The sequence below is a fragment of the Alosa alosa genome, chromosome 18 (assembly GCF_017589495.1).
Source record: "Alosa alosa isolate M-15738 ecotype Scorff River chromosome 18, AALO_Geno_1.1, whole genome shotgun sequence".
Classification (NCBI taxonomy): domain Eukaryota; kingdom Metazoa; phylum Chordata; class Actinopteri; order Clupeiformes; family Clupeidae; genus Alosa; species Alosa alosa.
Genome location: NC_063206.1, coordinates 9,642,177 through 9,667,640, shown reverse-complemented (window position 1 = coordinate 9,667,640; position 25,464 = coordinate 9,642,177). Strand labels below are relative to the sequence as shown.

The 25,464-nt window shown below is 41.7% G+C and overlaps 2 protein-coding genes and 1 long non-coding RNA gene across 4 annotated transcripts in view; 1 reads left to right on the top strand and 2 right to left on the bottom strand.

Moving 5' to 3' along the window:
* Window positions 1-866: 866 nt before the first annotated feature.
* On the bottom strand, window positions 867-5,074 carry si:ch73-52p7.1 (uncharacterized protein LOC100321084 homolog). Of its 2 annotated transcripts, none has more exons than XM_048269859.1 (2): window positions 5,006-5,074; window positions 867-2,375 (listed from the first exon to the last, which is right to left on the bottom strand). In XM_048269859.1, exon 2 carries the CDS (start codon window positions 1,856-1,858, stop codon window positions 1,181-1,183), a length of 678 nt encoding a protein of 225 aa, XP_048125816.1. In that variant the 5' UTR covers window positions 1,859-2,375; window positions 5,006-5,074; the 3' UTR covers window positions 867-1,180. The 2 variants fall into 2 exon arrangements, with proteins under 2 accessions (XP_048125816.1, XP_048125818.1); XM_048269861.1 differs by lacking the exon at window positions 5,006-5,074 and adding an exon at window positions 3,689-4,995.
* A 5,669-nt stretch (window positions 5,075-10,743) lies between these two features.
* Window positions 10,744-25,464, top strand: part of LOC125311553 (interferon gamma receptor 1-like) — a 35,264-nt gene continuing 20,543 nt past the window's right edge. The window contains exon 1 of the mRNA XM_048269743.1: window positions 10,744-11,025. Coding sequence (XP_048125700.1) covers window positions 10,959-11,025 — 67 coding nt within the window. The 5' untranslated portion in view covers window positions 10,744-10,958. The remainder of the gene's footprint in view (window positions 11,026-25,464) is intronic.
* LOC125311554 lies at window positions 22,448-23,936 on the bottom strand. The gene is made up of 4 exons (XR_007196493.1): window positions 23,718-23,936; window positions 23,466-23,604; window positions 23,168-23,222; window positions 22,448-23,064 (listed from the first exon to the last, which is right to left on the bottom strand). It is a non-coding gene; the product is annotated as an uncharacterized LOC125311554 (long non-coding RNA).

Below are 25,464 nucleotides of genomic sequence, written 5' to 3'. Positions count from 1 at the left end.
CTTTCAGGCAAACTTATCACATCTCTCTCTCATGTTAAAAGTTGATGCTCATACTGCACCAAATACTTGATTTTTGCCTATAGTTCTCACAGTACCCTGTCAGCTACACTGAGGAGTCTATGTCATTCTCCGACTCTGCTGGGACAGAGCTGGCATAAGCGCCTGTCTTCGGTGGCTCACTGGCACAGTGGGCATCCCACATGGTCTGAAAGGCCACACACTGGCCCCATGCCAGCTGGGCAGAGCACAGGACCCATCTGCGCACCGCAGCGTTGACTTCCTGCCAGTGAGTACAGGAGAGCATGCATGTCAGTAGATCAGTTGTCTGCCATTTTTACCTAATTATTAAATTACTTTTTGTTCATTTGTTTTAAGAAATACTCAATAAGAAAACTTTTTGGCTCAACTAGTCAGTGAGTGTCAAACAATTTTACAAAAGCGTTTTTGCTGGAGCTCAGATGCCCATTTCATTAGTATTAGAACTGCATTATGACAGGAAATTTCAAACCTCCCCAACTGTACACCACAAAACAATTGAACCCAACTGTACACCACAAAACAAACCCAGCTATCACTAGTGGCACTTTTGATATGCTGATGACGTAGAAAATCAATAGTAGATTTTAAATCCTTTGCTTGGAGCAGAGGCAAATAGAAGAGCAGCCAGGGTTTGGAAGCAGGATTAGGAGCCCCTGTATATTATGGTACTGAACTCCATGTCTCTGAACCGGAGTAATATACTATAGGCAGGAGAGTTCAGTGAGTGATGACATGGGCTGAGGTTATGTCATTTTAATTCTTCTGCACCATTGGACTAAGATTTAATCAAACCCTGGCATTCCCTCAATACATTTTTGGTCCAGATGGCTTAACAATCTCCCAAGAAATGCCTGTACAGTTCACATCTGCAGCTGTAATTTCTAACACAGTTTAGCCTCACTGTTCATAGAGAAAACGGCTCTTAATATTGCTAAACAAATACATGCACATCTCATAACGAAATCATTTTCTTGTATGTTTAAAGTGTTTATTAGTGCTGGCTTAGTCAAATAGCTCCCAATCAATCATACATTCATAAAAGAAAAAAAAAAACTCTACAATTGTGTCACAACTCAATTTTTACAATTCTTTCTGTACCAATACTTTACAATCCTTTTTCCGCCATTGTGTTTGGCATCGCTCAATAGAGGAAGGTCACAAATATGCTGGAACTGTCCGGGAGTTCGCGGGGCAGCGTGTGCAGGTTGGGGAAGGGCAGGAGCCCGTTGGCGTCCAGGCCGGTGCGCACCGTGTAGGCTTTGAGCCTGAGCTCCCCTGCCAGCGCGGCCGTGTTGATGACGGCGATGCGGGCCTCCTCGTGGTGTGCCGCGCCCATCTCCCTTCCCAGGTACATCTCCTGACTGGAGCCGAGCCGGCAGAGCCACACCGTCAGCTGCTCCAGCCTCTGCACCACAAAGTGCTCGGGAGATGCACCGGCGGAGACGGTAGAGGCAGCCACGCTGCTTGGCACCGCAGCCGTGGCGGAGCACCTGACCAGCGACAGGTGGCGCACCTCCGCGTTGTCTAGATAGAGGGCGACGTTGGGCGGCGAAGAGTACCAGATGGAGAGCCGGCGCCGCTGCACCAGGCCCTTGCCCTCGGCCCGCTGCAGCCAGGAGAGCGGGAGGTCCTTGCAGACGCACTCGGCGACGCCGTGGAGTGGACTGCAGGGGGGCAGCTCACGCTCGCACACGCAGGTGCGCAGGCCGTGGTCCGTCACGTGTGCCACGTGGAAATCGCCACGCAAAGGCCCAGGGGCTACCGTCAACCAGAACAGGCAGGAAAGGACTGCACGCTTACACACACCCAGGAGAGTCATGGTGACCTGGTGGCTAGCCTCAGATTGGAGGTGCTGAGGCAAACAGGCTTGCAGGCTTATTCTGAGACATGGATTCAGACTGTGTGTGTGTGTGTGTGTGTGTGTGTGTGTGTGAGAGAGAGAGAATGTATGTGTTTCTGAAAAAGTACCAACACAGTTTATAACGAACAGAAAGAAGCAAGAAAGACAGACAGAAAGAAAGAACAAAAAACCAAGCAGTCTTCAGTGCTCTGAAGTCAGGCCAAGATGGCTCCTCTGATCCCCCTCCGAAATGGAGGATCTAGTTCCCTCTGTAAGGTGCAGAGGAGGTCTGGCGACAGAGGCATCCAAGAGCTGCGCCGCCAGCAGTTGTGAAACGAAGTCAGGGCCTCAAATCACACAACATGCCTGGGCAGCTTGTGGTCGTGTCCAGTGTTGAGGTCACGCCACACCATGGGTTTCCTGTGCTCTCCCCCATCAGATGGGGAGATTTATGTTGGCCGCAAATCTCCACTCGGTTGGGTTCGAGAGGTCAACTCTGCAGGAGGAGAGAGGGAGACGGAGGGGAGGACAAGGAGAGGAGATGAGGTTGGAGGAGGAGGGGAGAAAACACAGGAGAAAGGAGAAATGGATGTGTGGGTTTTACAAGAGGAAAGAGAGGAAGAAAAAGAGGGAAAAAGAGAGGCGCAAGCGAGAACAGATGAGTAGAAAACCGAGGAGAAAAAAGAGGGAAGACGACGGAGGGGGAGAGGAATGCAGAAGAGGGAGAAGAGATTAGAGGTGCATATGAGACACAAATGAGCAAAACAAGAGTAAAGCAAAAGTGTACAGGGCCGGAACAGAGGAAGAAGAGGAGAGGACAGAGGAATGGGAGTGGAGAGAAAGGAGTGGTGGAAGTGATAAAAAAGAGAGAGAGGGAGATGACAGGAATGGATCAAGTCAATGAGATGAGAGAGCAGAATAGAGGAGAGAACACCCATAGAGGAGAGAGGTAAAGAGAAAGAGAAGAGAGGACACAAAAGGAGGAGGAGGATGGAGAAAAGTAGAGATGAAGAGAATAAAGAAGCAGTGGAAAAGTATTTATAGCAAACTGAAAACTCAATCAAACATTTTGAAAAGTATTTATAGCAAACTGAAAACTCAATCAAACATTTTGAAAAATGCCAGGGGCATTCATACATTTTCTCCCTCGAGCTCAGTTACATTGTTTATATTCATTTTGAGATTCCACCGTTCTTTACAAACTCTGGATGGGAAGTTACTAAAATGGGAGACAGATTCACTCATGATTGGGTGAAATTCTGTCATGCACAGTCAAATGAGGTTTGGATTGATTGCACTGAATAATATTGTACTCAGCAAATAAATAAATGTAAACTTATTTGTGAAGGTTCCAAACTAAGTAAGTTAGGTTTTGTGAGGCCATTCGTACTTCCACATAAAATATTTTAACAGCTGGAGCGTTTAGTGAGTGGCAGTCCAGAGCAGTGCATGCCAGTGTTCTTTCTTGACTGTTCCCTCACTTTCTGTGAGAGGAGAGGGCCAGTATATGTTACATAACTGTGACATGCTTTTCCTGTGTGTATGTGTGCCTGTGTGCGTGTGTGTATGTGTGTGTGCACACATGTGAACAAGTGTATGTGTGCCTATTTATGCATGTATGCCAGTGTGCCTTTACCTGTGTGTGTGTGTGTGTGTGTGTGTGTGTGTGTGTGTGTCGTGTCGTTGTGTGTGTGTGTGGGTGAGTGTGTGTGTGTCTGTGTGTGTCGGTGTGTGTGTGTGTGTGTGTGTGTGTGTGTGTGTGTGTGTGTGTGTGTTGTTAGTGATGACTTGCTAGCAACCAGTGTTTACAGTGTTTATCCCCTGATGGGTCCTGCCATGTTCGATCCCTCCAGCTGTCCTGCATTAGATCCCATGACTCAGATCTGGGCGTGTCATTTTGGCCCGTGCTGGCCAGCAAAGCTGCATGGTTTCGGTTGCTACAGCATTCCCTCTGTCTGCTAAGGATCGCTCATATACACACATTCTGTACATAAACACACACACGCACACACACACACACATTTTTGGATAGACAGATAAATAGAAAGACTTGTTTTCCTGAACATCAGTCCTCCAGCAGTGGCACACAAGTGATGCCATCTTGAAACTATTTATAACCTACACAATGTATCATCTAAATGTGTGTGCATTATTCAACCCATCATGACTTGTACATTTCATTTGTCAAAGTTTCTATCGGAGAATTAAAGTAGCCTCGCCTAGGCCTATAAGCTCATACTTTAAGAAACTAAACCACAAACCCCTTTTAAGTTTATAGGTCTTTTGGGTCATTACATAAACAAGCTTCACACACGAACTGAACTGTTATTCCGTCATTTCCCACAAACCGCATGGTCCTTTTGCCAAGCCAGTCAAAACACTCCAAATGGACAGAACATCGTAGGTCAATTAAGGTCAACCCCAAAAAAATTTGGCAATCGACAGAATGGAAAAGAAATCTTTGCTAAGAGTTGCTGAACTGTCTGTGGTAGCATTGGCACGCCACTGTGTTTGCTGCAGACAGGCCGATAGGGGAAAGGCTGCAGCTGCAGCTGCAACCACCAGTACAACGATTGCTGAGTCTACTGAAACGCCTATGCCAAAAATGTAAACCCTATTAGTAAATATGAGCGCTGACGAATATAACAACAGTTTCTAGACACTGGTCTGACGGTGCAGCCAAGGCTCAGTTTGAAAAAACTCTTCTGCACCATGGTTAAATTTCCCCAAAAAAGGCAATGGGCAAACAAGGACATCGGTGGGAAAGTGTTAGTCACTCAAGTTCGTCTAGACAGAGCTCTTGACTTTGGAGTTTACTAGGAGCACCACGGATAAGGAATGCCTCCCTTGTCAAAATTACAACAAGATCGAACGGATTAAGTGTAATGGAACAAGTAGCCTAAGATGGACAAACAAGAACACTGTCTTGAATATGGCAGTAGAACAATTTATGAGCTTGGCATGTTACATTTCTTTTTAAAGACTAGCTACCACATCTTTGATTGTATTGCGACAACAGCGCCTCCGAAATAGTACTACTTTTAAGGATTTATTTTCTATAAAAATCGTTAGTCCATCAATATTACTAACAATATGTCGAGAGAAGAGGAGAGAGAATGTTCTTACCACCCGATCCTATCCAGCGCGAAATGGGAGTGAACGGATGCAAGCAGCGCGTGAGGAGTTTTGACAGTGCAGCTCCTCAGACTGAAGGAATGGAACCACATATCCCAGAAACCCGTGTCCTTAAGACTATTTCAGTAAAAATTGGTTTGCTCCAAAGACAGACACAGACTTTGACCTTGCTTTAAGACGTTCAAGAGCACTGTATCACTTTTTAAAGCAGGGATGGCTCTATGCAGGGTGGGCTAAACAAAAAAAGTATTTTTTTGTCAGCATAGACAGTTTTTTTTTTTTTTGTTCAGTTTTCTGCGTGATGTGGAGCCTAATAACCCAGCTTGGATGTAGATGTGGTGTTGAGTGTAATGGTCAACAGCTGGTACATAGCTGTGCCCAGTGGTGGGCCAGACCAATTTTGCTATCTGATCTGTGTCAAATCAGATAAGGCTGTTCCTGCACCATCTCAGATTTTGTTCAAACCTTGTCTATATCTGAAATTACCTCAGTTTTACAGCCTGAAAATCACATTGTCTGGTAAGCAATGTTTGGGCATTAATATAATGCCCTAGATTAATGTATAATTAACAAATTAATATAAGGCCCGAGATTAATAGATTAATGTATGAATAACTAATTAATATAAGGCCCTAGATTTGGAAAAAAGTGCAAAAAGTGTGACATTAAGGGTAGTATAAACTTGTATTTGTGTGCATTTGTTATCAATCATTGTTTTTTTTTTCTCTACATATTATTTCATTAATGTTGTATCAATATTTGAGCTCTCCACATATAATGGGCTTGAAGATTTTAAAGATTAAACAAGGGAAGGTTGTGTTTTTCGATCATTTTCATAGGATTAAAATGATATGTGGGGTAGCTTGTAGGCACTTGAAAATCTATGGGAAAGTATCAGTGTATGGCCATTTAGTGTACAAAGTGCCCATGTTGTACCATAGATAAATAAATTGAGTCAAAATCATTGTTTTGCCCCAGGGCCAAGAATGAAAACTGATAAGTATACAGTGTAACCAAGTGTATTTATGCATGAATGAAACATGGTACATCATTGCCACTTTGTACATGAAATGACTATAAACTGAGCTTTTCCCCCCATGTTGATTTTTGTGTTCCTACTAGCTACCACATACCATTTCAGTCCTTTGAACATTTCCAAAAAATGCAATCACACCTTGTTTATCCTTAATATCTTCATGTGCATTTGTTGCAGAGACTTCAAATATTGGCTCAACATTAATAAAGTGATGTATTAGCAGACAAAATAATGATTGGTGCCATGTGGATACAAAAAATGAGTTTACAAGACCCTCAATATCACCAATTTTGCATTTTTCCCCCATATCTAGGACCTATATAAAACTAATGAGCATGTAGTACAAACTTTTAATGGTCCAGTCATACCGAGATATTAATGACCAAACATGGCCTCCAAGATAAGGCATTTCTGAGAGTGTAAAAATGATACAACATCAAGGGTGGAAAAAATGTATGAAAACATGGGAGTTTAACATAAATATTTTACAGGTCTTAGTTTTGGGACCTAAATATTATAGGTAGGCAAACTTTGAGCAAAATCTGAGATGGTGTAGCAACCATTTTCCTGGATTTTGTCTGATTTGACATGGACTGACTCATTGACGAGTCGAGACTCAGTGGCAAGTGCTGCGCATAGTTGCTGAACAGTGGAATGTGGTTACCCAGGGGCCAGGGCATTATAAAACTTCTCACTCTTACTTATACATGGTGCTGAAATGGCGTATTTGCTGTCTAAATTCAAAATGCATCAGGCTGGGGGAGACATCGTCGGACATCCATTATTTTGTTATTCAGCAGCCCTGGTCAAAAATATGTTCCCGCGCGCCAAAATGGATATAGAGTTTTGAAAACTCCACACAATAAGGCTACTTACCATATGATGTGCAAAAATGTAGTGATGTACTCCAATCTTCAAAGCTGTTAAAGCCAAACTGCTACTCCAAGCTTAATAAGCCCTGTCTGTACTTTGGAACCTTCTGTAAATTCATCCTTAGTGGTGTCAAGCTCTCAAACACATAGGCCTAAAACCTGATCTCAACCTGCTGTTTGTGTTTATGTCAATTTTGATCCAATTTGACCGCTTTACTATGTTGCCCACCCAATATTTCTACCAGCCCACCTTAATATACAGTAGTAGGCGAGAACTGGCCCTGTTATAAAGCATTCTTCGTGCATTAGTACACAGCTCCTAAAATGTAAAGTTTGGAGAAAAACATACTTTGAGAGTATGTTAAAGTAAATTGTGTGCACAATAGCGATCCATTGCAAGCTCAATTTTCTAAGTATAATTGACTGTCTCCTAATTTTTGAAGGCACATTAAAGTAAAGTTCATTGTGAGCTCAAATTACTAAAACGTGCCCACAGTTTATTAAATGTGTTGGAATAGTTGGAAACCATTGGATATTGTGCACATTTTAATAGGCACAAGATTGTTTAACAAAACAGAGCGATATAATGGAAAAGGTTCTGGCCGGACTTTCTTGTCACTGGTATGGGCCAAGAACACATTGCACTTTTGATATGCCATTTTGGCCTGACCAGAAGTTTTTTCTGATATCATAGCATACTTGGTGCTATATATATACCATAGCCCTGGTTGTGGCTACATATTCACTGAGAACCTTTAGCAAAGTGTATACACATTCACCTCTAGTAAAGTCTGTCATTAGCAGAGTCTATCATGCACACATTCTGACATCATAACCAATACCAATGTCTTGATGTGAATAAGTCAGCAATACAGCACAAGCAGAGTAGGCAAGTGTGAAGTGACAGAGAGAATTATTCGCAGGTTGAGCCTGTAACATCTGCATATTCTAATGAAGCAAGTGGCAGTGGTCATTCACATCCACTTAGGTAGTGATTCAACAGTACAGTACAGCACAGAGTTTGGTGAGTCTGCAGTGATGTAGGAATATCATGGCAATAGAGCAAACATTGTCAAGTATAAGTATAACCAAATTTTGCTGCTCTTATTTTTTCATTATTATATGTGCCCTCTTATTTACTTATTTACTTACTTTTTTGTTTACTTGAATGTTATGTTTGTCTGTGGACCTAAATTGGTAAAATATGTCTTGTCTTCACCGTGGGATAGTGAGAAACGTAATTTCGATCTCTTTGTATGTCTGGAACATGTGAAGAAATTGACAATAAAGCTGACTTTGACTTTGACTTTGACTATAAGTATAAGTTATTTTTTGATCCTGTGAGGGAAATTTGGTCTCTGCATTTAACCCAATCGGTGAATTAGTGAAACACAAACAGCACACAGTGAACACACACTGAACACACAGTGAGGTGAAGCACACACTACTCCCGGCGCAGTGAGCTGCCTGCTACAACGGCGGCGCTCGGGGAGCAGTGAGGGGTTAGGGTTAGGTGCCTTGCTCAAGGGCACTTCAGCCACGGCCCACTGGTCGGGGCTCGAACCGGCAACCCTCCGGTTACAAGTCCAGAGTGCTAACCAGTGGGCGACGGCTGCCCCACCTGACAAGAGTGCACAGTGACAAGAAGAAAGAGGAAAAAAAAGATCATCGCCCAGTGATACCTGTTTAGTGTATAAGATTATCAATGGACTGGCTCCTCCAGTTCTAAATCAGTTTGTAAAAACAAATCCACCCACTTACAGATCTACACGTAGCACAGTTAGAGGAGACTGTGAAAATCAACTGAGAAAAGTAGTTTTGGCCAATCTGCTTTTTCTATTAGAGCTGCACATGACTGGAACACAATTCCATCCTATATTAGAGACATGAAAACATATGACATATTCAAATCCAACCTAAAGAAGTGGCTAATCAGCAACCAGACCCGTCAACATTGAACAAAAAAAAAACCCACAATAACACATCGCTATTGACTCTGCTTGCCAGTTTTACCAGGGGACTGAACACTTACCATCCATGCCCCGTGCTCTCTTTTCTTTAAATTTCCTTCATTTTATTATAGTAGGTTGAGCTTATTTTCACTGTTTGTATTTTTTATAGTACATCTTATGTGTAAAGTGTTGTTTTATCTTTTAGGTCTGCAATGATGTGTGTAGAGTTTCTTTTAGGCACATCTGGCCTGTTAACATTGGCCCATGGACAACGGAGGCAAAAATAACCATTTTGGCTAATTCTGGCACATTTACATTTTTATGTTCATTAATGTGCACTGTCCATGTCTAAATAAACCTTAAATAAATAAATAAATAAATACACAGGGCCTGGTGGTTTGCTACATGTCTGACAGTTGCACAAGCATATGGACAAGCACATTCAGGACTGAGGGTCAATGAACACTGGTAGCTCACTGGCACTGGGTTTTAAACTTATGTAGCCAACAATGTTGCACAGGCTATGCATAGTAAAGCGCACATCTGATTGTGATTGTAGTCCTCAGTGAATAGCGGCAGCTTGCTTGTGCGGGAGAGTGCTCACATGCGCAAAGCTGAAAGCACAGAACAGGCTATGGACCAACTGGTGACGTCCAGACTATAGGTCTGAGGTCCATGTTAGCAAGGTAACCTTTGCAAGAGACAGCCTTCGTCAAGAACAAAATGATCATTACATGAGGAGTCATGTTCATGCATTACTGAATGGGCTTGTACGTGAAGTCGCTACTATGTTCTCTACCCCTGATATCAGTCAAATAACTCGAGTTATGTTGTTCACCCCTCATATCTGAAAGGAGCCCCTCAGTCAAATAATATGGGTTATGTTATTCACCCCTACAGAATAGGTTCCCTCAGTCAAATAACATAGGTGATGTATGTATGCTATGTCATTAAAGGGTCCCTCAATCATATACCATGGGTTACGTTATTCACCCCTCATATCTGAAAGGGGCCCTCAGTCAAATAACACAGGTTATGCTATGTGTGATATGTTATTATAGGGCCCCTATTAGCTCAACCTGTGTACCACCTTACCACGTCTGTGCCCAGGCACCCAGTGGCACATAATCTGTCTATGGATGTGGGCCACAATGCAAACAAAAGAGTAGGCATCACTTTTTCAGTGTTTGTTTGGCTCAAGAGATGTAATTAAAAGCATAATTCAGTTATGGTGGAAAAGTAGGTGGCCATGGTGATTCTTCAGGTGTTTATGATGTTGTGTATGTGGTGTCATTGAAATCCTTGACCATCAAAACATAGAGATAGGCATGGGCATCAAAATGTATTTTCAAATCATAAATATTCTAACTTCTCTCACCCTCTAGTAGGGTTTATAACCTAAGGTCTCATTGGCAATGTAACTTAAATGTAATTCCCCATTTTGTATGTCGCTTATAAAATTATATGCTAAATGAACAGGCTTTTGTTTTAGTAGGCTATTTCAAACTCAGTCAAAAGTATTTTGGCTCACACATCAAAATATATCCATATAGGCCTACCCTTCCCTCTGCTCAGGTAGCCTACTACTCAAGATTGCTGTATCAAAACCAGAACTCAATTAGGCCTGCCTGTTAGGCTACTCACTACTGTATGACAGTTCTGTCGATGGTGTGTAGTAGACAACGTTAGGCTAGTGTACACCAACATGGCCCGTGTAATATCACTACGCTACTCCCTGCAGATTTTGGCCATTTGCAATGCAGCTACCACTTGATGGCGACATTGCTTCATTTTCAACGATTTGCCGAAGTTCCATTAACGTTCCAATAATACTTTTAATTACCCAATAAAATATATTAAACTAATCCTAGAAGGACTACCGTTAGGCTACTAGTGTACCCGGTGTGGGATGGTTAGTTGAATCCCAATAGTCATCGATGGGTAGCCTGAGATTTCTTGTAGACTAGACTGCGGGGACTTTCCAAATGTAGGTAACTAACTCCTCCCTGTGTAGCTCAACGCGCTGCTCCGAGTCGGTTGATTTCTTCAGAAGATTCTCTTCGCTACATGTCGGATGAAAGATAATGATGAAGACTCTTTGTCTGTATCAGCTTGTGGCCATACTGGCCACTGTGGGCATGGTGAAACTTGGTAAGTAGCTTATTCGTTCTATTAATATTGACATATCCTACTGGAGGCTCGCTAAAAAAATAGCAGGCCGCCGCCGCCGCCGCCGCCTAGGGCTTTGCTCGATTCTGACAACACTGTTTGAGCAAATAGAAGATCTAAGCAGATAGACTAGATCTTACATTGTCAGGAGAATATTTGTAAAGGCTCGAACGAACTAAAATGTTGCCGAATCTCATCTTAATAAAAGTGTAAATTAGCAGCTAGATCATTTGCTGCTAAAGTTGCTATGTTTTGTTTTGCCATGTCATCGCATATGGATTTCACCTTGCTTGCCTGGAAGACGGTTTCCGCGACTTTGGAAAAATAGAGGCAACTGGACAGGCTGGTATAAAGGCAAAATTATGAAATGCATAACTATAATTATGGTATAAAAAGTAGCCTAACAATTACGAGATTAGGTATTAAATGATGACAGTAGGCTAACGAAATGTGGAGATTCTGTATCAAATCAGACAAAAGAAGCGTTTGTTTATATTTAGGCCCCAAAATAGTTTTAGGATATAGGCTATTGGCCAACCTAATTCAGAGCTAGTCGTCAGCTTAAATATGTAGCCTAATAGTCTGAGCCAGAGGGGATGGTCATTTTTGACAATGTATCCCACCCTAGAGTTAGAAAATAAATGATATGGTGGTAACTTTTTGTGTTTTATCACCCTCTAAATGTCAATTAAATGCCTTTGCAAGGATATATTTCAGGTGAATAGGCTAAAAATCCTAACTAATAGATATGCCCTTAAAACTAGCAGCTGATTATTTTCTACAAAGCCACTACAAGTACAGGAAACACACAGGATTAGGTCAAGTTCAAGATTCTACTTTTTGTTCCTAGACCTCTTGAGACCTCACTGGACCTTCTGCATGGAAGGCTCTTTACTTTAGGCCTACTTTACTTTATTTAATTTGGCAGGCGACATACAAACAAGTTTTGACATCAAGAAATGAAGATGGACATTATTATCACCATAATCACCGTCATAATCATCATTAAAATCATTAAAAGTAAGATAACGCATAAAATACATTATACGTGAACTTGGCAAAAGTACAAGTAAAAAGCTAGGTCAGTTTAAACAGGAAAGTACTGGGAGAACAGATGTGTCTTCAGATGTTTTTTTAAAGGAGTCCAAACTAGTGGCCAAATGAATGACATTGGACATCTCGTTGAGACTTGGTGATGACATTGGCTCAGCACAAAAGTTAATTGGAGGAAAGCAGTGATCTACAGGGGGTATAGGCTGGATTAACTCGAGGTAAATTGGCGCTGACCCAGTGGAAACCATATAGGCCAAAGTCAGGGTTTTGGATTTAATTTTGGCTTCAATAGAGAGCCTGGATGCCAAACGGAGCCCCGCCCACAACATTTGAGGTCGGGAAGTTCGGTCTGGACTTGTTCCGTTGGGGAGCAAATATGCCTGAACCAGAGCTGTTCGGAGTCATGGTTCAGACCAGAACTCCTCAGAACAGATGTAGGTTGCTAATGACAAAATATTAGCTTTCAGTATGGTACAATGTCTTTGTATGTGAAATTTAATTAAAAAGTGTTTCATTCTTCCTGGTTCTTCCTAACATAAATGCTCTTGCTAAAATGTAGACATTTATATTTCGCTATCACATGTGTTGTACAAGATATAGACACCGCAATAACCAGAAAACAATGTTAAGGCATTCATGGAGAAGAAGAAGGCATTTGTGGAGAAGAAGAACCCCTGTATCGGTTGAAACATTCACCATAATCACATCCCAATGGAGCAGTATCAGACTCCTATTCTGACTAGAATTTGAGTATGACGACGTCAGGCTAGGGAGCCAGTGTAATGATACTAGAAGAGGTGTTACATGTGCCCTCTTAGGCTGGTAAAAAATAAGACGGGCTGCTGCGTTCTGGATCATCTGCAGTGGTTTGACAGCACATGCAGGGAGATCAACTAGTGCTGAGTTACAATAGTCTAGTTTAGACAGGACCATAGTTTGCACAAGGAGTTGAGTTGAGTAGGCCTACTGTGTAAGGTAAGGTCTGATCTTCCTGATATTGTAAAGTGTGTCTACATGACTTGGTTACTGCAGAAATATGCTGAGAGAAGGTTAGTCCATTATTACAGAGAGATGGGAAATGCAACCCCAAATCAGAAAACAGTTGGGACGTTACGTAAAATGGCCACCATTCAATCCGAAAAAAAGTCATATCACTATTCCAATGACTCCGAAGCTGTTAAGGTAAATTAAGCTAAAAATCCTGCATAGGCTATTACTGTAAGCTAAAAAAATGCATAGTTCGCCTTTAACAGGTGAGATAATTCAAAAAAATAATTCAGGAAAAATCACCAGATACCAGATCTCAAAGATGGCAGCTGTTTTGTAGGCGAACTTCAGAGGTCTATGGCCCTTGTATAACTGATACTGTATATGTAAGGCGCTTTGGATAAAAACGTCTGCTTATTGAATAAATGTAAATGTCAGTGACCTGAAAAATAAGTAAAGCATTGGCTGCACAATCAGTCTGAAGACAAAATCATATAGTTCTTTTCTGGGCCAAGACCTGACTTCCATGAAGATCATGGCACTGTAATTTATTGTCTGTATTGTACAAAACTTGGATCCAACTCCTGTCTGTCTGTATTGATGTGTGATATATGTATTGTTTGTCTTCAGAGATGACATTCTTTTTGATAGCTTCCTTATAGGTTCTATAAACCAGGATCACATGGAAAGTTAAGTTGTTTATTCTTTATACAGGTTGAATTTGGAAGACATGTAAAAAGAATTTCAGGGAAGAGGGACAATGAGCAGCTTGAGGGGAGTGTAGTTGTGGAAAGCATAGAGTTGCCTCATGATTATGGTACTGCCTGGATGCCGACAAAGCTGTTGATCTTTTAACCAAACACCAACAAAACACCAGAGGGCAAACTCCCAAATCTCCCAACAAACTCCCCTTCCATTTCCTCAAACTTCTGTCCCCTGTTTTAATTACTGGCTGGAACCGTTCTGTTATGTTCAGGAGACAGTCTTACTCCACTTTGGGTCATTCCACGTCAGTTCAACCAGGGCCCACGCACTTAGGTCTCAAAAAATTCTGAAAAATTACCAGGTGTACCTATGTTACCCAGGAGACACACTGTAAAATTACTCTTATGTAAGATCAATACTTTCCAAGAAACAGCCAGTTTTACAGGGGGAGGGGGGTGTCGATTTTGTTCGGCCTCTTTTTTTTGTCAAGCCCACAGCGCAAGAACTAAACCATGTAGGAGGCTCAAATTTTGCATGCTGGTACATAAATAGGAATAGTATGTAGCAAAATCGTCACGTTTGGTCTGGATAATCCTGCATGGTCATAGCTGTCCCTCAAAGTTGATACAAATTTTATTGGAGTTTTTGGCTGGGCTCTGTTTAAGCCTTCAGAAGACATATTTGTACTCAACATAGGCTCTTGATTTATTTTCCTTACTGAGATAAGTAGAAACACTCTCACAAAAAGCAATGAACAGAAAATAAATCCCTTCAGGGTCTGAACAGCAGACATCACTAGTCTGAAAAATCTTTTGGTCATCATTTTCAGAGCACCCAAACACCTTGTGGGAATATACAAAGATTTTTTAAATATGTTTTTCTTTATTCTCCATGATCCCTTCTTTTTGAAAACACCAATTTGACTTGTCTTATGCAAATCTTTCTTTTTTATTTTCCACCCTGAACATGGGCAAAATGCCCCATAGGTACACCTGGTAATTTTTTCAGAATTTTTTGAGACCTAAGTGCGTGGGCTTTGTTTCCAGTCCATGGAGCCAGGGCTGTGTACAAAGAGTTTATTAGGGGGCAGCCGTGGACTGTACACAAACATCCAGATGATATCGTCCATATATAGCCTGGGGTCGTCATATTCAATTCTACTCAGAATTTGAGTCTGATACTGCTCCATTGGGACGTGATTATGGGGTGTGTTTCAACCGATACGGGGGCTGCCTCTGCACTCAATTGGATAAACCCAAGCAATGGGAGCTACAGTACGAAATGGCTTACTGTGCGCTGTAGGAAGAACACCCAAACCATCCGTCTTCTCCACAAATGCCTTGACATTGTTTACTGGTCGTTTTTTTTAAGCTATTGCACTGTCAATATCTTGTCAACACCTGATAGCGAAATCTAAGATCACAAAATACCTACGTAGCAGGGTATGCTATTCGGAAAAACGGATATTTCCCCTCCTTCGTATTTAAAAATAATTCCATTCACAGGCTAAAAACAACTGGGGAAGGGTGTTGTAAGCCCCTCGAGCAAACAAGTGGCCAATCAGAGATTTCAAACAAACAAGGGAACAACAGGGAACAACAAAGACCTCTGTTTTCGTGTAAATGAAAGGCCTAAGCGCATGGAAATATATGCATTTTCCTAGTGTAAACGGGGTCTTAGAAGCCATCTGTCTAGCTACATCATGAAGTTGATATGCCAGCACAAGCGAATCCAAAATGGAGTCATGCATAGAGCCTATTCCAGACCAAACTTCCCAACCTCAAATGTTGTGGGCGGGGCTAATCTCGGCTGGTTTTCAGGCTAGTCCATATAGGCTCCGCGCAGAAAAGCGCTGCCAGTCGGCCAAAGAAAAGTTGATATTGTCTCGACTGTTGTGTTTTATGCCTGAAATTTAAAATGGAAAGCACCACATCATTGCATAGTATATGTTAGAGATGGGGGGGTGACCACATACAGTTGCTCACTCTCCGTCTTGATTTCTGAAGGCTGCCAAAGCGTTGGTTTCTTTTTCACACCTGAGTCACTGCGAAACCACCGAAACCAACTCCTGAATGTGTACTGTGGTCAGCGACTGTGGTGAGGCTAGTTGTTGCATTTGCTGGTTGCATGGACCAGCTTAGACAATGCATGGCTGTTAAGGCTGGTGTGGTGCATTATTAGGTCATAAAGATAGATCTCACTTTTGTTTCCACAAAGGTGTTTGTCAAGTCAAGTCAAGTCAACTTTATTTCTATAGCACATTTAAAAACAACTGAGTTGAACCAAAGTGCTTACAAACAAACATAAAACAATGACAATGGTACAACAACAATATAACATGGGGGGAAAATAAATAAATAATTGAAATAATACACAAATTGGTCAAAAATAAAATAAAGAGTGTGTGTGTGGGGGGGGTTTATTAAGGTAGATTAAAAGCTTGGGAGAAAATGAAAGTCTTTAAGTTAGACTTAAAGCAGTCAATGGTTGGAGAGGACTTAATATGTACAGGTAGACTATTCCAGAGTTAGGGGGCAACAACAGAGAAGGCTCTATCACCCTTAGTCTTAAGGCGTGTTTTGGGGATATAGAGAAGATTCTGAGATGAAGACCTAAGTGATCTTGGAGTGCTGTAAGGAATTAGTAGGTCACCTATGTAACTAGGTGCCAAACCACTGAGGGCTTTGAAGACAAAAAGTAAAATTTTAAACTTAACTCTGTGCTCCACAGGTAACCAGTGCAGCTTAGCCAACACAGGAGTTATATGCTCACGTTTCTTAGAGCCACTTAATAATCTAGCTGCTGCATTTTGAACTAGCTGAAGTCTGTTGAGAGTGGAGTGGGTCAGGCCTGCATATAATGAATTACAATAATCTAGTCTAGATGTTATGAAAGCATGTATAAGAGTTTCAAGATCGGAGAAGGACAAAAAGGGCTTCAGTTTTGCAATGGTTCTTAACTGGAAAAAGCTGCCTTTGACCACACTATTTATTTGCTTATTAAAATTTAAAGAGGAGTCAAAGAAAACCCCAAGATTCTTTACTTCACTGTGGCAGTTTGCAGAGAGAGGTCCTAGTGCATTTTTTCAAGATAGAAACATCACTTGGAGGGCCAAAAATAATTATATCAGTTTTACTTTTGTTCAGTTGAAGAAAATTTCTTGCCATCCAGCATTTGATGTCACTGAGACAGTTAAAAATATTCTCCAAAGAACAAATGCCATTAGTGTTAACAGGCAGGTAAAACTGAGTGTCATCTGCATAGCAGTGATACTAAATGTTATACTTTTTAAAAATTGAGCCAAGGGGTAGCATATAAAGAGAGAATAAAAGAGGGCCCAAAATGGAACCCTGAGGAACACCACACTTTATAAGGGCAGAGGAAGAGGAGAAATTGCCTAAACTAACTGAAAATGATCTATCACTAAGATAAGAAGAGAACCATTGCAGAACAGAACCCTGGAGACCAACTTCATCCTCCAAGCGTTTTAATAGGATGTTATGGTCAATGGTGTCAAATGCTGCACTCAGATCAAGAAGCACCAAGAGGGCGCAAGATCCAGAATCAACTGCTAAGAGAATGTCGTTTTGGACTTTAAGCAAGGCCGATTCAGTGCTGTGCAGAGATCTAAAACCTGATTGGAATTTATCACATATATTGAACTCACTCAGATAAGAAGAAACCTGAGAGAGGACAACCTTTTCTTTGACAGAAAAGGTAATTTAGAAATAGGCCTATAATTCTTCAGGTCACTGGGCTCAAGGTTAGGTTTCTTAAGTAAAGGTTGCACAATTGCACGTTTAAAACCTGAGGGGACCACTCCATTGGTTAGTGAGTGATTAATTATGGCCAATACAAGAGGGCAGATGATGGTAAAACTTCTTTAAAAAAAGGCGCAGGTAAAACATCTAAGTGGCAGGATGTAGATTTCATATGGGAGACAACCTCAGAAAGCTGGGAGGAAGATATAGCCTGAAACTGTTGGAGGCAGCTAGGTGAAAGTTCTATCACTGAGGGATCCGAATCTGGAGGTGAGATTTGAGATTTTATTTTGTCAATTTTATCGATGAAGAAGTTGAGGAACTTCTCACAGATTTCTGTTGAAGGGGCAAGAGTAGATGACGCAGCGGCAGGATTTATAATAGAGTTAATGGTATTAAATAAAACTTTTGGCCTATGAGCATTATTGTTGATAAGCTGAGCATAATACTCAACCTTTGCTGCCTTAACAGAGTTTTGGTAGGTCTTTAGAGAATCTCTGAAAAGGTCATAGAAGACCTGAAGCTTCTCTTTTTTCCATTTGCGCTCTGCTTTCCTGCAAGATTTTCTGACAGAACGGGTCGTGGCATTTAACCATGGAGTGGTGATAGTTTTGACACGCTTTTGTTTTAGTGGGGCAACACAGTCTAAGGTCTCAAGACATGATGCATTAAAGAGAGTGACTAATTTTTCAATGTCAGAGCAGGTGGAAATAGCAACAGAGATAGTAGGTGAGTGAGAGAGGATGAAAGTATTAGAGAATGTTGTGGCTGTGGTGGAATTAATAGAACGGGCAAAGGAATAGGACTTAGGGGGAGATACAGGGGGACCAAACAAAATAGATTCAAATAAAATCAAAAAATGATCAGAGACCCCAACATCCATAATTTCTAAGTTGGAAACATTGAAACCATAAGACAATACTAGGTCTAATGTGTGGCCTTTCTGATGCGTCGGGGCCATAACAGATTGCACAAGATTGAAAGAGTCCACAAGGCATAAAAAGTCCTTAACCAAAGGTTTTGATGGGCAACAGATGTGAATGTTAAAATCCCCTAAAATCATGAAATTGTCAGAGCGAGAGGCCATAAAAGATAGTAGATCAGCAAATTCTTGAATGAAATTACAATTAAGCTTAATTTTTGGTGGTCGGTAAACTAATGCACAGAGGAGGGTGGCATTTATCTTTACAAGCTGTACCTCAAAAGTGGAGAATATATCAATTTGTACAATTCTACATTTAAAGTTGTTATTATAAACAGTGACCAGACCACCTCCACGACCAGTAGCCCTAGGGGAATTCATGAAGCTGCAGTGAGGAGGGCAGAGTTCACCAAGTGGAATGACGTCATTTCCGCTGTTTGTTGTGGAAAGTGTGACATGATGGTATTTGAGTTCAGTTCTTATCAGCTCAGCATGGGCTGAGCTCAATCATTGAGGTGCTGTATGCAACAAAACAATGTTTCTCAAAGGAAATCTCATAACATCGCTTAGAGCACCTTTAAAATCACTTCAAGTCAACAGGTAGTTTGTTGATAAAATGAGCATACGTCTTTTCCGGTGAAATCTCAGGATGCTTGTAAACATCTCAATTGTCTATTTGAGATGTCCTGCTCACTCACGCATCACTTTTAACCCTTTAGCCTCCAGGGTATAAATAGGATTTCTACATCAAAATTTCAAAAGGCCATGGCTTGAAAGTGGTCAGAGATAAAGTCCTACTGTAAATGTGAAAATCATTGAGTATGAACAAAAGTTTAAAAAGGGGATACATTTACTCGTCTAATTTCCATATTATGATGTCACTGGATGGCAACCACCTTAAATTATGCACATTTCAGTAAATACATATTTGAGCAGCTTTACTTTCTATTTTTGTCATTTCACCCACATAACAAATGAACAGGAAAACAGTCACATGTAAACCAACAATAGTAAACTATTACTATAACCACAAACCCTATGCTACTATACAATAAAGTAGCCTGTGGGCACTATTTTTACAACCCCTGCTGTCTGTACCACGTCCATTACGGACACTATCATCACTATTACCACTGGCACCTCCAGCTTTGTTGGGAACAGGGTTGAAATAAGCATGGTATGCTTAGTGGACACTGACGCAAAGACGCACCTCCATTCACAGACGAACCGTGACTATCACTGTCAATAGACGATCGATCATATTCTCCAAAAGGCAGATATTCTCCTTCAGAATCAGAGTAGATGAATAACAGACCCAAGACTTCATCACACATGATTTTTTTTTTTCAACATTTGGTGTGTTTCTTCCTCAATTTGTGCAAAACTATGGCCTGCATTACTTCCGTGTTATAGAGGAAATGCACGTGTGTTTCTCGTGTAGGCATACTTCCTGAAAACTTTCACAAACAAACATGAGCTTCAATCAAACCTCTGGATGTCTACCTACTAGTGGTAAAGGGTACAAATGAGATTTTTACACTGCACTCGAGTCTATCGTCTGTTTTATTCAGTAATGACGCTTGTCGCAATATTGCGGTATGGGCGGTTAGAGGGTTAAGAGATTTCAAATATTGATGAAGCAGTGAAGCATCACCTCTTAGGCTAGAATAAACAGACCATTGTTTCACACAACTTGCAGAGACTATGAACTTAAAAATATATGAACATGGAGTATTCCCACTTATTGACCCTGGTGCCTAGTTCTGTAGACATGAATTTATTGTATTTAAAGGTTGTGTCAGCGATTGTGGGTGACATCTGTTGACGTTCAAACAAAACAGAGAGTTAGCTCGCTACTCCTTCCCCCTCCCTCCTGTGCAATTGAAACTCTCTTAAACGTGGATGTCGTCGGTTATAGACTTCTGAAGTTCGCCTACAAAAAAGAACCATATGAGGAGATCCAGGTGTTAATTGAAGCTAACTACCTATGGCAAGTTGCATCGCAAGTTAGCTCTGGGGTAGCAAAATTCTAAGTTTGCCACTCGAAGGCAGAGGGCAAAAGTGTGTTGAGCAAAACATCTGCATTTCACACTTCTTCGTCTCTGTGAGAGTTTAACAGGTGTAATAATCCAAAACCCCGCAAGATGCCGATCTCAAAAATGGCAGCTTTTTTTGTAGGCGAACTTCAGAGGTCTATTGGTTGGAACATTATTTATTTTGCCTTTGAGTGGTTGGTAGCACTTGTTGGTACTTGTTTTTGTTTACAGATAGATATCGTAGCCTAGGCTGCCAACAGAGACTAGTTTTTTTGACGGCTTGCCTATAGGGCGGGCAGCTAGCGGACCGTGAGGAAAAATGGGATGAATGTGATCATGTAACCGAAAGTTGACAGACGTGGGAGGGAACTTTCATGTCATTTAAAAGATGGGAGGACAGCACTTCCATGTTCCATGTTCCATATGTGTTGTGCATGCATTACTTGAAAAGAACTAGCTCCAGTTATGTATGAACAGTGAAGGTAACAATCTCTTGTGAAAAACGTGAACTTGAAGAAGTGAAAATTGAACAATATGAACTATGAATATTGAACAACTTGAAGCTACATCTGTAAGTGTGAACATGCATAAAAACATATGGGAACAAAACCGTGCATTACGAATATAATCAGTGGGAGCCCTGCAACAAGAAGCTTCCATCTGGGGGTGATGGAAGACAGTGACACCCTCAGTGTGTTTGAAATGTCCAGTCGATTGCACAATTTGGTCTTAGTTGCAGTCATTGCCGAAAACCCGGCCTCGCATAGATACGTGGTGGGAAACCTTTTTTAGCGCTTTTACGGCTATCTCGGGATATTCTGCTTTGGTTTTGATCCAAAAACCCGCCAGAGGGGTTTCCTTATACACACTCTTAAGACCACCGTCATTTGCAATTTCGATCAACTGCTCTTCCTCCTGCGCTGACAAGTTAGGACTATTCGGGATATTGACAAATGGGTTGCGGACCCACTCATTGGTTTGCCGTGGATCTTTGGAGGATGGGAAGTAACGCTCAAACTCATTTGAAAGCGCCAACAAGGTGATCGCGCAGACCAGCTGCGAGAGAAAGGGCCCTGCCTCAGTCTCTCCCAAAACCCCCACTACTGTTTGGAACATATCAAATACACCCGGTCCACTGCCGTCCCCACAAATCAAGCTTGGCTTTAAATGCAGCGACTTTATCTGCCAGTTTAAAGACAGTCGTCATTCTCCCCTGGAGTGACAGGTTGAGGTCATTAAGCAACCCGAATATGTCACACAGGTAAGCGAGTTTTGATACCCAGTCCTCATAACTAAAATGTGCAGCTAACAGTGACTTTTTTTTTTTCTGTAAGAAATCTCTGCAGCGGCTCTCGCAACTCAAACACTCTGGCCAGTGACCTGCTAAAGATGCTTGTTTTTTTGTTGCTCATTCTAGCAGTTTAGCTAACTTCGTGTAACACTACCCAGATAGCAAAATTTGACCGGCCCACCTCTGGCCCACTACCTAGCCTCAAGGTTTTGTGAGTGTTGGCCCAGTTCTGTCTGGGCCTCCGGCCCAACAATGGGCCAGTTACTGATAACTGACACAAAGAATTTCCTCTGGCCCAGATGTGGCCCACACACTGCAAAATGACTCTCATTGTTTCTGTTGGCCCAGGTCTGGCCCACACACTGTAAAATTACTCTTATTGTTTCTGTTGGCCCAGGTGTGGCCCACACACTGTGAAATGACTGTCATTGTTTCTGTTGGCCCAGGTGTGGCCCACACACTATATAATGACTGTCATGCTGATTCTGTTGGGCCCAGCCTGTACTGGCCCACACACTATAAAATCTGACTGAGTGTTGGCTGAGTGTCGGCTGGGCCTCTGGGCCTGTACTGGCCCACACACTATAAAACTGATCTGACTGAGTGTTGGCTGAGTGTCGGCTGGGCCTCTGGGCCTGTACTGGCCCACGCACTATAAAACTGATCTGACTGAGTGTTGGCTGAATGTCGGCTGGGTCCCCGGGCCACATGTGGCCCATTAACTACCAAAAGTACTTGAAAATAAACACAAATCCAGAACTAGTAATTAAAAGCACAAGCTACTTTTATTAACAAGTTTGACAAACACAACCTTGCAAATAAAACAAACATTTAAAAATTATACAAGCTTTTACATATATACACTTTAGAAATTAAACAAGTTAAAATATACAAGCTACTTTTATCTACAACAATCGACATCTTTCATATACAAAAACACAAACAATTAAACATTTTAAAACTGTATAATGATTCAAAGAAATAAATTATTCTAAATTAACATTAAACATTTTATCTCTCTCCCTCACTCATTCTAAAAGAGTAATTCCATTGTCAGTAGTTGTGGGTTGTGAGTTAAGTGTTGTGCTAGTGCTTTAAATTCTGTATTTTTGTACCATGTACCATGACCTACAACATGCACACACACTCACTCTCAAAGTATTTTTCAATAGCAGCAACCTTTGCCACCTGCCTTCTCTTTCTGTTGCCGCTTCATTGTTGCCTCCACCAGTTTCAGCAGCACTACCAGCCGGGGGTGTCTCCAAACTGCATTTAGGTATAAAAGAATATTATCATTATGAGGTCTAAAGCAAGATTTCAACATGTCATCTGTCAGAGAAGTTCTGTTTGTCCACTCAAATATACTTACAGATAGCCACCTCAGCTCTCTGTGGGGGTTGATCAAAGAGTTCTTTCCATCCATCCTTCAATTTGAGATGCATGGACAGCATGTGATTTCAAAAGAAAAGAAAAAAATCATTAAACTATTTATCCTTTACTGTCTGACAAAATATTACTAAAGCCCAGTCTTGCCACTCTGCAGCTGTCTTGGTAACACCTCCCTGGTAGTTATTTTGGGCAAACAAGACATTGTGTGATTGTCATTGGTAATATATTAGCATTTAACAATCACCAAGAGCAAGAAATATTTGTCAACACATACAGACCTGAAGCACAAAGGCTTGTGGACTTCCTTCACAAGAGCCTTGTGGGTGCTCCAGTTGGTTGGCCATGTTTTCAACAGCGCATGTTTCCTGCCCACTCCTGTTCTTTGCTGACATAATGGATGAGGCAAACCAAAAGCATCTAAAAATGACACATCACAAAACACAGGCCTAGATGAAAGCTGATTCCTATGATTTGGCTCATCTAAACAAAAAACGTTATTACTTATTCTATTAAATCAATGTACAACTTACCAAGAGCTCTTCAGGTCTCCTGTTTTTCCAACACAAGAAATGGTTCACACATGTATACACGGGTAGCCTTCTTCATCCAAAGGAGTGCAGTCTAAAATGATTAGATCACACTTTTCTTTGAAAACCACATAATTATGCAAGTATAGCTAGTTACAGCACTGAACGTTTTTGACTAACCACCAACACTGACGTTAACGGTAATTAGGCCAACAAAGTAGGCTAAGAAATCATAACGTTATGTTACCGCTAGCTTCGTCATCTTCAAGGGGGTTAGATTGAAACACCCATTCTTGTTATGCTACTTAAACTTTGTCTGCAATAATAAGCCTACATACATTCATAATGATTTACATGCAATAACAGGTTAAGGTAAAGTTGCATGTTACTTACCACAGGCAGTGTCCAAAACGAGACAGTTTCGCGCCGTCCTGGTTTCAAACTGAACAGTTGCTCTGCTCGTGGCTCTTCCACATGTAATGGGCCGACAGTCACTTTACAGAATTGGGCCATGTACGTTTAGCGTCCGGCTGTCGCTAAATGTTTCATTTTTGCCGCCAACAGCCGCGATACTGATCATTGTTCGTTCCTTAAGTATCGGGCCACACACTGTATGAAATCCGTCTGCCGAGATTGATTCGAAAACTGGCAGTAGCCCATCAAACCCCAATCGGGCCAAACAAGACACTCAGTAATCAGCCCAACTACTGCGTGTCAGTGTCGGCCTATTCAAGGGGACAGTGCCTCAGCCGACCTGAAACTCCGCCGACAGTGGCAGCACTCAGCCAGGATCGGGCCGACTGTGTTTACTGTGCTTCAGCCGACTTGGACCTCAGCCGACACTGCCAGCACTCAGCCAGAATCGGGCCGACTATGCTTGCTATCTGGGTACCGTTCGCCAAGAACTGATCAAGTGAAGTGAGCTGACCTGAGGCTGCACAGCGCTGAAGGCAATACTGTATGTAAAAGTGTTGAAGGCGGGACAGACAGACGTAAGAAAATAGACCTTGCAAAATGCAAACATGCGTGCAATCAAACAACTGCATATAGGCCTATGCCATGTAAAAACGTGACATTATTGCGAATTAAACTTAGTTTAGTTTGCATGCATTTTTTTTTTAAAACTCATGTCGTAAGCTACGGCCCGGTTAGGAATGTCCTGTGGCCCTGTACCGGGCCGCGGCCCAGTGGTTGGGGACCGCTGGCCTAGAGGGTCTTCCCTTGGAAGTTTGTTGCTGTGGTGAGATTTCTTTTAAACCTTTTCTACATAATAAATGACCAATGAATTCATCAGGAGTGACAGTGACTCCCTCATAACCATTGGGTAGCCTTTTCTGCAGCCTGACAACTGCTTTACAACTCCTAAATCCAACTGAAATGTTGTGGTTGATTTAGCTACAAAGACATCCAACAGAAGATGGCACGTGCTGGATTATGCATTTTTGTATGCAAGTGCATGAGAGAATCAGCGCCAGAACTGTAGTTAACTCTTACTTCCTAGAAATGCAGTCCTTTACTGTAGTGTTGCCCTAGGTCCCTAGATCTAAAAAGTTACACAGTCCACATACGCCGGACGCCTGGTGAATTTGTATACATGAGGTGATGTTCACCAACTCACTGCCAATACTACTACTCCCAATATTAACATCAACAGAGTTAGTACACTGGGTCAATCCTGTATTGCAGGGCTATCTAGGTGCACCAGCACAAAATTTAGGCACACCCAAATCTTTCATCGCGCCACCTTTAA